The 12,423-nt window shown below is 33.9% G+C and overlaps 2 protein-coding genes and 1 long non-coding RNA gene across 3 annotated transcripts; all 3 read right to left on the bottom strand.

Moving 5' to 3' along the window:
* Positions 1-351: 351 nt before the first annotated feature.
* On the bottom strand, positions 352-1,852 carry LOC140183655 (protein FAR1-RELATED SEQUENCE 5-like). The gene is made up of 2 exons (XM_072232121.1): positions 920-1,852; positions 352-801 (listed from the first exon to the last, which is right to left on the bottom strand). The coding sequence occupies exons 1-2, from the start codon at positions 1,850-1,852 to the stop codon at positions 352-354; spliced, it is 1,383 nt and encodes a 460-aa protein (XP_072088222.1).
* Positions 1,853-3,613: 1,761 nt separating this feature from the next.
* On the bottom strand, positions 3,614-4,716 carry LOC112734507 (uncharacterized). The gene is made up of 2 exons (XR_003168381.3): positions 4,361-4,716; positions 3,614-3,930 (listed from the first exon to the last, which is right to left on the bottom strand). It is a non-coding gene; the product is annotated as an uncharacterized lncRNA (long non-coding RNA).
* A 992-nt stretch (positions 4,717-5,708) lies between these two features.
* On the bottom strand, positions 5,709-9,991 carry LOC112734506 (mitogen-activated protein kinase kinase kinase 1). The gene is made up of 8 exons (XM_025783858.3): positions 8,960-9,991; positions 8,454-8,541; positions 8,277-8,339; positions 7,871-8,028; positions 7,355-7,427; positions 7,186-7,245; positions 6,724-6,834; positions 5,709-6,629 (listed from the first exon to the last, which is right to left on the bottom strand). The coding sequence occupies exons 1-8, from the start codon at positions 9,823-9,825 to the stop codon at positions 6,414-6,416; spliced, it is 1,635 nt and encodes a 544-aa protein (XP_025639643.1). The 5' UTR covers positions 9,826-9,991; the 3' UTR covers positions 5,709-6,413.
* Between the last annotated feature and the right edge of the window lie 2,432 nt (positions 9,992-12,423).

Genomic DNA, 12,423 nt, shown 5'->3' with positions numbered 1-12,423 from the left:
TATTGTCTTTAACTTTCGCAAAAAGATTCATTGTTGTTGCAATACTCAATTCACCCCCCCTCTTGAGTAATTGTGCATAGGTTCTACACAATTGAATGCCATCTCAATGTCAAAAAAGAATACACGTCACATCTCATTTGGCGTTCGGTCCAAACCGACAGAGTAAATCACATAAGAGCCAATTTACCTCATATTTATTACCTTCATTGATGCAGCTCGTACAAGGATTGGTTGGAACATATAAAATATTGATAGGGTGTAAACATTGGCAGCACTCCTCTCTAACTGTTGAAAACACGTTTGCATACTGGGTCTTCCATTCACAGATGCGAGGTCAGCCTGGACCTCTTTCTACCGAATATGGTCGACACATCGATTAAAGTGTTGAATGAACTCAACCAGATTGTACCTTGAATTGACATACTTTGCAATGATTGAGTTTAATCCCTCGCATTGAGAAGTAGTCCGAAAATCAGCAAAAAACTTCCCTCTTATATGTGCAGTTGACCATGAATGTCTCTTCTTATACATATCTAGGACCCAACTCTTGTTTTCGACACAAAATTCCTCAATCATTTCAAACCACTTTTGACAAAATACATCAATTTCATAGTCGCCTAGCATACACTTTTTAAACATGGAGGTAAACTGGGGCTTGCCAATATTACTTGTTGCATTGCAAATCAGATGCCATGCACATAATCTATGATGTGCATTAGGAAACTCTTTCTCAATGACGAACTTCATTGATAGATCACCATCCGTGATAACCGAAACAGGTGCTTTCCCATTCATTGCCACCTTCAATTGTTGTAGCAACCACCTACATGTGTCTTTTTTCTCGTTGTAAATTAAAGCAGCAGCAAAAATAATTGTTTGATTGTGATGATTGACACCAAAAAATACCACCAATGGACACATATTTATTCCTCTTATAGGTAGCATCAAAAGCCAGCACATCATCAAATAATGAGTAATCTGCCCTACTGAGACTATCGCACCAAAATAAATTGCGCAAAGTACCATCAGCATCCACGTGATGATTAAAATAGAGAGAAGGGTCATTTGTTGCTTGATCTTCTAGATACTTCAAATCTGCATACGCATCACTAGGTAACTGGTGCCTCTGCTTTGCTATTTTATTGTATATGTCCCTTTGTATGAAAAAGAGATACCCGTAGCCACGTGCCCAATTTGCTAATGCTCGATATATCTGCCCAACACTAATCTCACCCTTTTCCATGTTAATCATGTGGCAAATATCAGCCTCAGACATGAATCTATGCCCATGAAGCAATCCAATCAACCGAGGATCTAGAAGCGAATGACTGTGTTCATCAGAAAAATAAGAAATAAACCAACGACCACTAGGTGCATCTAGACGAATCTCCATCATTGCACTGCAGCCACACCTTGTCTCTGGTGTAGGTTTTTTCTTAAAATTTCCAATGCCATTATTATTTTGTGGTTTAAATCCTTCACGATGACATACAAAATTCTTCAACTTAAGTACGTCCGCACGACTCTTTCTAGTCCTGTTCTTCCGAGCACTAAAGCCTCTTGTCCTTACATATCTATTGTAGAACTCAAACGCAATGTTGACATCAGAAAAGTGAAAATGACATATATCTTCGTCCCTAATGTTCCAAAATTCAATCATCCCAATGTCTTCGAGTGAGTCAATGTTATACCCTTCATCGAAGCCATGATAATCGAACATTGGTTCCACATTTGTGTCATCCTCATCCATATAATCCTCGTTAACTTCATCATGTTTTTCTTCCTCCTGCTCATACTGATCATATGGTATATGCTCACTATTAACCCCTTCATGAGAAAATTTCTGACCCATTACTTTTTGAACACAAATACACAATTCAAAATAAAACTTAAGTTTGTACATAAATTGCCAAAAGTGATAAGAACAAATATTTTTAAAATAGAGACCAAATTCCTTATATATCATGCATATATTTATGCCAATTTGCCAATTTGAGCGATCAACATTAATACAAATTGGAACATTAATACAAATTTGAGCGATCAACATTTGAGCGATCATGCACATATTTATGCCAAATTCCTTATTGAAACTCTAAAACCAATGATCAACATTAATACAAATTGAGAATGCTTGTTGCATCAAAGTAGCGATAAAATAACTCATTTTTGTGTATTCACTTGAAACTCATCATAGCATAACATGTGGCTCCCACTACTCACTTCAAATTCATTCCCTCAACACATCGAATCATAGGATGGACTGTGATCCCATTTTAACTAGCCACCCACTATATCATCCTGTGATGATGGGGTGATGAGTCCCAAGCACATAAAAAAAGTACTGCACAAATATGTCTCTTCTCTATAGTTGGGGACTATTATGCTAGAGGCTTACACTTTCATGAATTAAAGTTCAGAGTTTGATAACTTATAATTACTTATCTGAAGTGAGGTCACGTAAGGAGTGGTCAACAGAAGCCTAATCATCCAAGAAAGAAGAAAGCAGTGGTAGAGCTTCGTAAACACAAACCCAAATCAACTAATATTAATTCTAAGATCAGATAACTGAAATACATAGCACAACCATGCTAATATAAACTTGAACTCAAGAAAGCAGAACTAAAAAGCAGGTTTATTTTGTCGTTTCTCAAACTCGTTAATCTAAATAATAATAATAATAATAATAATAATAATAATAATAATAATAATAATCCACATTTGCCAATTTGAGCAAATTATGCAAAACTAAAAAGCAGGTTTATTTTGTCGTTTCTCAAACTCGTTAATCTAAATAGTGGATAAGAAAAAGGGGATAATTAAAGAAATCATTCAAATGGTGACAACCAATAATAATAGTAATCATAATTTTAGCTTTATGGAGTTATGATTAGTTAGTTACTTGGATACAAATGCCGATTACACAGTCAATTCGGTAAATTTTCTGTTTCAGCTGCCAATTAAAAGAAAAAAAAAGAAAATAAAATAAAAAAAATCAAGAGTTGCTTAAACCAAATAAGAATTAGATTTCAAAACAAATGAAGAAAAGATAACATAAACATAGGATTGAGAGAAAAATCTGACAACGGACGACATTTAAAACAATTTCCATTGATGCAGCGGAACAAATAATAATTCAAAAAGTAGCCAGGCATAAGATATGGTCATAACTCTCAATCTTTAGTAGTAATTTAAACAACTAAGCACACTGCAAAGTCCATAATGATTTAGCATACTAGTAAAACATGTCTTCAAAAATGTAAAATTTCATTATTAAATCTTTTCTATGAGCTCACTGTCAATATTAAAATTTTCACAAATCTAAACCATTGTTTAAGTGCTCATCATATTTTTAAATCAGTTTCTCTCAGCGTGGTCTCACTACTCACTAGGTCTAAGATGGTATCAGCAATTCCCATCTAAATGAAGCAAAGGCAAACAAATCAACCAGATAAATATCATGTCCAGCATATGGCAGCAGCATCACTAAGACGGACGCAACAACAATTGATTACTTCATTCCAGAAACAATTAACTAAAATTACAAACAAATGAATAAAAGGGTAAAGGTTTCATATGGCCAAGCAATTAATTACTTCACTTCAACCATGTATTAAGATGCAGAATGAAAATATAATATATATCAACTGAGACCTCACAAACCCCAATGAATATAAAAAACTGTTAAGTTATAATGCTTGTCACAGTCCATTTTACGGTTGATAACAAGAAAGCACAAACAAAAAACTGTTAAGTTCTAGATATTACATTTTACCACTAATAATGGCTCTAATCTCATTCTTTCTGTTCTGTTTCCTGATCAAACAATTCAAAACAATTCAATGGCTTGCCCTTTGAATAGCCACATTCCCTTCTGGGGTGACAGTGATGGTCTGGGGTACTGCAGAAGCCAACTCACTTGGTAGATTCCTGATCAAACAATTCAAAATAACAGCTTTAACATACACATGTCTTACGAAGTCAATAAAATTTCAGATACATTGGGATTCCATTTGTACACGCGGGAATTATAGGATGTGTTTACTCATACAATATGAATATGAATGGAAAACTTAAAAAAAAAAAGGTGCAGACTTGAGAAATTCAGCATCTTACTCTTCTCCATCAGGTTTATTTATCAAGCGTAAGAAATCAGTAAATCAAATCAATGCATTAAACCAGAAAGTTAACATTCAGAAATTTAAACTATAAACGTCACAACTTTATGCTAATAGATTCAATATTGTGACTCCGAGTGCTTCCTAAGTATTAAGATTATCAATTCTACTCAGATGAGGAAGTCATTAAGAGAAGGGAAGACTTAAAAAGTGGTGAGAGAGGCATAAATCAATGGTCTCACCCGTACCAAGAGAATCAATCAGATATCTATTTCACCCGGAAGCGTGTTGAGGCGGCGGCGGCGGCGGCAGCGTGTAGCGCGGCGGGATCGGCAGCGTGTAGCGCGGCGGGATCGGCAGCGTGTTGCGCGGCGGCGGCGGCAGCAGGTTGCGCGGCGGCGGAAGCAGGTTGCGGCGTTGTCTGAGGCGTGTTGCAGCGGCAATGATAAGCGAACGAGAGATACAGCAGAAGAAGAGGATGAGAGGATGGCATTGATTGAAAGAGGAGACAAAACCCTAGCAGACCAAATACTTCTCTTCTCAGAATCTGAAATTTAAAGAAAAATAAAAAAATATAAAAAGCAAAAATTAGATAGATTAATATCTAATTATCAATTTTTCCCTATGATGCACGGACACTGACACGGACACGGGACACGACACGACACGGGACACGCCGACACGCAAATTTTAAAATCTTACATGACACGGGGATACGCATATATATAAAATATAAAGTATTTTTTAGATAAATTGTAATGATATTTTGATATTTTATTGATATTAAAATATAAATTAAAATTTTTAATTATTTTTAATGTCATATTTTAATTATATCAAGTATTTAAAATATTTTTTGTTTTAATAAATAATAATATATATTATATCTAAATTTATTTTAAGAATATATGTTAAGAATAAAATTGGACACGCAGACACGTGATGGTATTTAGGTGTATTCAGGCGTGTCCGGAGAAGAATTTTTTATTTTTTATTAAGACACGGTTGGACACAGCAGACACGCGTGTCGGACGAGTGTCGGTGAGTGTCGTGTCTGAAATGTGTCCGACACGTGGACACGATAACTCAGCGAAGTGTCCGTGTTTCATAGATTTTTCCAAAGAAAAAAAAATAAAATATATTTTATAATTATTTTGATGATGGTTAATTATACTCCTTAATAAAAGTAGGAGTAAGGAATCCATAGCCTCAATTTATATATGATTGATTATTTAGGACAGGCGTGCTACTAATTTTTATTTAGGATATCTGCCTAAAATTTAATTTTTAATTAATTTATTGATGTAAATTACCTTAAGATATATATTTAAAATATATAAACCATCATCACATATATATCCTGATATGCATAAAACATATTTCGTAATTAAGTGCGGCGTCCCGCTACCCTTTCCTCCTACCTCACGAATTATTTTTTTTTTAAAATATAATATAATATAACAGTATTTTTTTTAGGGTGTATTAAAGCTAATATTGCATGATTAAATGAAAACTTTGGAGTGCATCTGTATCCGTTTATTTCAAGCTGAAACCTTAAGGTAAAAATAGTAGGCGTATAAGAAGCTGTAGTATCTGAAAAAGATCACATAAAATTTCAATATTAATGAACTACTCATGAACATATACATACAGCTTACATGTATAATAAGCTTACTCTGCAGCTTCACCAAAATTGTTAGCAAATGACCATTGCAGTTTCCTAAAACAAAGTACTGCAGCACTCGCAAGTCAATGGATACTGCTATTTACAAATATGTTAGTATGTTACAACCTTTGTTGGCAACTACCTTACCTATTTACATCTTAGGAAGTCATACTTCATTAATCATTACCCAACAATTTCCATGCAATTAGCGAGCAAAGGGCAAAGGCAACACCTTAAGCAACAAGCAACCCCGACCACTCACCACAACACAAGTTGCCAACAAAGATGCAACAAAGAACCAATTCCGTCGGCGCATGGAGTCTGGATGTATTTGTAAGCAGAATGATGGCTATTTCCATTGCCTTTCAGCTTCTTTGAATTCAGCATAAGGTCGAACATTTATATCTGAAACTCTGGATAATAAATGCAAGCTCCCTGATGGTGAAATGACCTCCCTTCAGTCCTTGACCGTGGAATTATAAGTTTATAACCAAACCAACTGAGGACTGTGAGGTCCAACTCCAACAGCCATCTCCAATGCTATTAACCAGTCAAGACCTGACGTACGTATCACGGCAGGGATCAACTGTACAGAAAAGGAAGGATGAATTTGACCTCCTTACTGTCAACTATAAGCTCTTAAAGGTTTTAATATGTGGCGACGCAGTGGAATAGGAAGAAAGAAATGGTCTCCTTAGAAATGGATGTTCCAATAACTGAGCTGCAGTTGGCCGTTTACTTGGGTTAACTTGTAAGCACTCAAGGATAAAATCCCTGGCATCCTTCGACAATGTTTCAGGAATAGGCGGAGGTTCTCCTCTCCCAATTCGAAATAATGCTTGCATCTATCATTAATAAACAAATAAAGAAAATAAAATATTGATATAAGAAAAAATATATACTTAAAAACAAAAGAAAATACTGAGAAATGTTACATACTCCTTCCAAATCAGAGTAAGGAGGTTTCCTTATCAACATCTCCAAGACTGTACAACCTAAGCTCCATATATCAGCTGCTAGTCCATACCCATCATTTTTCAAGTTAACAACCTATAATGGAACAACTCAAGGTCAAACTCACTAACTCACAAAAAGCTCATATAGTACAATATAACTCATTCATCAGTTTATCCAAACATCTTCATTCTCCAATAAATTACAAATGAGCGGCAAACTACTTTTCTAAGATTTTTAATTTGAAACAAGAAAATCCATCCAAGAAGATGGTTTGTCCAGTCACCAGGAGAATAGCTTATCGAAACATCAACTTAATGTTTGTAGAGAAATGCTGAACACACAGGATATATACAATACAATATAAACTAGATAGCCATATCTCATTCTAGTTTATCCCTTTGAAGGATATTATTCCAACCAAATGACACAAGAACAAAGACAAACCTCTGGGGCCATCCAGTATGGGGATCCTTTGCTTGATTTAACATCATTAAATTTAGTTGCCTGCAAAGAAAAAGACCAAATCATTATAATTTAAGCAGCAGCATTTGGAATTCGCATCAGGGCAACAGCAAACAGGGAAACTCAGTATTATATTGTTGAAGAAGGTTACCTTTGCCAACCCAAAATCCGCAAGCTTGACTGACCCGCTTACATCAACCAGGATATTGGCACACTTGATATCCCTATAAAATTTAATATTAAAAGAAAAGAGATGCAATTAGTTGCAGACTGATGAAAAAGCGGCTTCTATCGTAGTTGTCGCATCAAATAGTACAACACAAAATACATCACATACATTTATACTCTGAAAAGTTGATCATGATAGAGGACACACTTAAGAAGCTAAAAAGAGGAAGTATAGTCATACGACTTAAAATGCCTTAGTCATACAGCTAGAAAGATATCCTCATAAGTCATATCCATTATCATCCAGCTTCTACCATGTAGAAAAATCTAGTTCAATGCACAAATGCACAATCACTCATAACCCGTACATTCTAACGTCACTAAACCATGAAGTCTTGTAACATAACTATGCCAGAAAATTCCATCACCCAAATATGACTGCTGTTATCATAGGCATAGTCAATAAACCGAATCACAAAAGGACAATCACTCATGATACCTGTGAACCACATTTTGATTGTGAAGATATTTCAAGCCATGCAAAATCTGCCTTGTGTATGCAGAAACGTGAGAATCATTTAAGCTATACTTCTGATAGAGACTTAACAATGACCCTTTAGGCACAAGTTCAAGGAAGATATAAAGTGAACTTTGGTCCTGGAGAAGACAAAATATAAGGCAATTAATTACTGCAGTCAATTAGTATTAAAATAGAAATGAAGGGAATAAATTAAGGCTTCCTTTAGGAGCATACTTGTGATTCTACCAAAAAGAAACAATTCAAATTTGCAATGCAGTTATTTTGGTTGCGTATTCAATTCCTAAAAGTGAAGTTGGTCTTCCTATAATATCATATTCTGGGAGCATATAAGAAACTGGTCTATTGCCACCTAGATCTTGCATACCTCTTGAGTGCCAAAATATCGAACTATATTCTCGTGTTGAAACCGACTCAAAAGAGATATTTCCTGAGACAAAGAGCACAAATAATTAATGGTGTCATTATCATATAAGATGGAATTGACAAATGAACATTGAACAATAAGTAATAAGCTCTAACAACAAGGCTAAAGAGTTCCTACCTGCCGAAGTTGGAATACGCTCTGTTTACCCTGGTTACTACCTTCATCCAGCAAAGATGCCTCCTTCACCGCAAAAAAGAATCCATCACTGCAAGAAAAGAAAATGTGCATGTGACTTAAGAAACAAGGAAACCACTTTGCAAATCAAAGCTCACTAATACTTTAGAGAGTTTAACGTTAGCAAATTTTCCCTCTTTTCATCATTAATACCTCTTAACTGTCCTTAATGCTAATTTCCCCTTTATTTATCAAAGTAAATCTCACATAAACATGGAAACACCACCAACTTAAATAATGTCCTTAAGTGTAACGACAAACAGATAACCAGGGTTTTCCCCAAACTACAAGTCAGCTCGAACAACAAACACAATCTCTTAATAGGTCAGGTTATAGAGCATGTGTAATGAATAGGCATGTTCGCAACTCTACTCATTAAAGTAACTAACCAACCAACTAACCAAATGAATAAATAAAAGTAATTAAATGAGGAAAAAGGAAACACTCACTCTGTAAAACCTTCATAGACGGTTCCAAACGACCCCTTTCCCAAAACGTCACCTTTTTGCCACGACGAGAAAGTTCGGTTAAACCACTCAATTAAGGAACCATCAACCGCGCCAGAACCAGAAGAAGAACAAGCTCTTTCCCCGCCAATATCACTATCATCATCATGGGATGTAGTAAAGGAACCTGAATCCGTAAAAAGCATGCTTCTTTCCCCATTTCTCACCCTACCAACAACGCCGATTTCACCAGAAGACGAAGGCGAATCACCAACAACTCCAATACCAACAAAATTATCTTGGAGACCAAAGGACCTCTTTAATTCCCAATTCGAACCAACCGCATCAACAACAATTGGCCTCAAGAGCGGAGGCCTGGCACCCTTGATCCCTCCCCCGCCAGCCCCATCTCCATTTTTACCACCCAAAACCTTCACATCTGAAGAAACACCAAACTTGGAGCCTCCCACTTCAACGGGTCTCGAAAAGTTGTCATTTTTAAGCTGGGAATCCGAATCAAGAAAAACCCCAGATTTCACTTCAGCTGAATTTCGATCCTCCTTGGGCTCAGCGGCAGCATTAGAAGTATGAGAAGCAAAGCGAACCTTCCTGGCTTCCCAATCTGCAGTTGGGATGGAAAAATCTTCGGGGCCAGAAAGGCCCAGGCTTTGGAAGATTAGGTCGAAATCGCCGTCGGTGACCCTAAAGCTAGTTTGGTGGTGGAGAGAAGAGGAAGAGGAGGAGGAAGAAGGTGGCGAATGAGGATTTGCGGGTGGATTGTAATTGATGTTCTTTCTGGCGTTGAGGCGCTCTAGCCTGGGCTTCCTGTTGCTGCTGGTCTTGCTTCTGATCTTCCAGATGGACTCCATTGATGATGGCGATTGCTCGAGGTTTTCTGTGCTTCTCTGAAGCTCCCTTATTTCTCTCTCTCTCTCTCTAGTGAGAGAGTGTTTCCCTCTGCACAGTTGGCTTCTGCGAAAGTACAGAGGAATGTGCTTGGCTGTTTCTCTTTGTTTTCCTTCTAATATTATTCTTTCATTAATTACTTCATTTAATTTCCTACTAATTTCTTAGCCAATGAGATTTTTTTGTTTTAACTATATTTCATTTGTTTTGTTTTGTTTAAATATAAATTTTATCTATTTTATTTACTATTATATAATATTTATATATTTAAAATTAATACATTTAAAAATTAATTATTTTAATTAATTATTTATACAATTAAAATTCTTCTTTTTATTTAAATTAATGGATTGCTAAGGAGGCCATTTTTATTTATCAATTCAACTTTTTTTTAGAAAAAGTTATAAACAAAGAAAAATAAAAAAGTTGTTAAATATAAACGTGAAAAAGATATAGTGAAAAAATAAAATAAAAGCTTTTTTATTTTCCAAAAATATTTTGATAAATTTATTGAGGTTTTTATGGTTTTATTATTTCTTATATTAGTTGTCTTCTGTAATCTTCATTCATCGCATTGATTGGTTGGTTTCGTCAGTATATTTATTAAAAAAGATTCCTTAAATAAGTGCAAGTCTTACCATTAGAATGAGATCATTTTATTGTAGCGAACACTTTTTCATTATTAATTTTGGAAAGTTATTTAATTGTTCAAGTAATTAATTTATTCGTTGAAACAAATATCATGATTTTAAATTTGGCTTTATTAATATAATAATTATTAATAATTTTTTAAAATAAAATTTAAATTTAAATGATAAATTAATTATCAAAAATTACCGTAAAAAAATGTAAAATATTAAATTAATTTCTTAGGTTTGGACTAATCCTGTTTTGGTTCATAAAAGTTAAAGTATTTTATTTGAAAAAAAAAATTCATTTAATTTCAATGTAGTCTCAACGTGATGTTAAAGTTAAATAAATAACGGAATGTCTTGGTACAAAAACAAGGTCAATAATGACTGTGTTTGTTTTTGATAACAGGACAAGACAAGACACTGAAAACAAGACATAATGGACAGAGATACAAAATTCTGTGTTCTTGTATTTTATTTGGTGATAAATTAGAACAAATTATAAAAATTTAATTTATTCTCATTTTTATTCATTCAAAAAAGTTGAGAAGAAAAATATAATTATAAAAATTAAAAAGAATAATAAAAGAAAAAATAAAAAATAAGTTGTGTCTCATATTAGTGTCTGTGTGTCCTTCTTATTAGGATGGATACAAAATCTACTAATTTAGTATCTCTGGACACAATATTTTTATTTATGTCTCATCTGTTAAACACGATTTTGTATCTCTGTGTTTCTTAAACAAATGCAGCATTGGAGAATAAGTACAAGTTTTAGAAGTACAAAATCAACAGTAAATACATCAATACATTTATTTATCATTCTTCTTATAATTTAAATAAATATTTTTTATAAAACTAAAGAAAATAATAAATAAGTATATTGATGTATTCGCTTTGTATTTATTTTTTAGATTATCAATTTTATTTTTGTATTACTGTTATATAGGATATTCTGTTAATTATTTTAATTTTGACCAAACTAAATAATTTTTTAAAAATTTAAATAAAATGTTTTAAACTTTAAAGATTAAAACAGAATTATGTCTAAATATATATAACTAATTTAATAGTTTGTTCATAAAAAAAATAATAATAATTAGGGTAATGGGGTTCACTCGTTTTGTAATTTACCTGTTGGATGGATTAGGAAGTGGAAAGATAAGGAGAAAGGAGATACCGCCACCCGGCATCAGGTTGGTAGGGCACAGCCACCAGGTAGCCATGATTATTATTTAATTTACTAATCCTGTGCTTTTGGACATCAACCATTCACTTACTACCTTATTCAGTGTAATTGTGTTTATATTTTCTACTACTTTTCCAAAGCAATAAAGCTTCTTTTTTTTTGTTGCGTGTAAAAGTGTAACGAAATTATTTTAGTATACTATTAAAAGTATTAATAGAATTATTAGTAATACCTAATTATTACATATATTATCTAGTATTCAAATTCTTTTAGATAAAAATAATAATGTCAGAAAAATTTCACTCTATAGTTGAGCTCACTCGGCCCCGCTAACAAAAGAAAATAAGTATGAGTGATGTTACTGGTTTCGAGGAATACAAATAACTTCTGATTTTTTTTTAGATTTGGCGAACATCTGGAATAACTAGTGAATTACAATTTTATTGTATCGCAATTGGTGCATTAGTATTTACAGTCTTAATATTTTTTGCTGGTTGGTTTCATTATCACAAAATTGCTCTAAAATTGGCATGGTTCCAATATGTAGAATCTATGTTGAATCACCATTTGGCAGGATTACTAGGACTTGGATCTCTTTTTTGGGCCGGGCATCAAGTACATGTATCTTTACCAATTAACTAATTTTTAAATGCTGGAGTAGATCCAAAGGAAATTCCACTTCCTCGTGAATTTATCTTGAGTCGGGATGATCATTTTTTCACAATGGCTCAAGTATTGAA

Source organism: Arachis hypogaea, chromosome 3 (genome assembly GCF_003086295.3).
Source record: "Arachis hypogaea cultivar Tifrunner chromosome 3, arahy.Tifrunner.gnm2.J5K5, whole genome shotgun sequence".
Classification (NCBI taxonomy): domain Eukaryota; kingdom Viridiplantae; phylum Streptophyta; class Magnoliopsida; order Fabales; family Fabaceae; genus Arachis; species Arachis hypogaea.
The sequence above is the reverse complement of the archived record's forward strand: the minus strand, read 5'-3'. Positions and strand labels throughout refer to the sequence as shown.

Bases quoted from the DNA above. Each gene is read 5' to 3' on its own strand.
- LOC112734506 (XM_025783858.3), bottom strand. From the start codon at position 9,825: ATGGAGTCCATCTGGAAGATCAGAAGCAAGACCAGCAGCAACAGGAAG. The intron at 8,340-8,453 runs GTAGGAACTCTT...TCTTTGTCTCAG, and splicing joins GCGTATTCCAACTTCGGCAG to GAAATATCTCTTTTGAGTCG. The intron at 8,029-8,276 runs GTATGCAAGATC...TGTCTTCTCCAG, and splicing joins GATATTTTGGCACTCAAGAG to GACCAAAGTTCACTTTATAT.
- LOC140183655 (XM_072232121.1), bottom strand. From the start codon at position 1,852: ATGGGTCAGAAATTTTCTCATGAAGGGGTTAATAGTGAGCATATACCA. The intron at 802-919 runs GTGTCCATTGGT...CAACAATTGAAG, and splicing joins CCTATAAGAGGAATAAATAT to GTGGCAATGAATGGGAAAGC.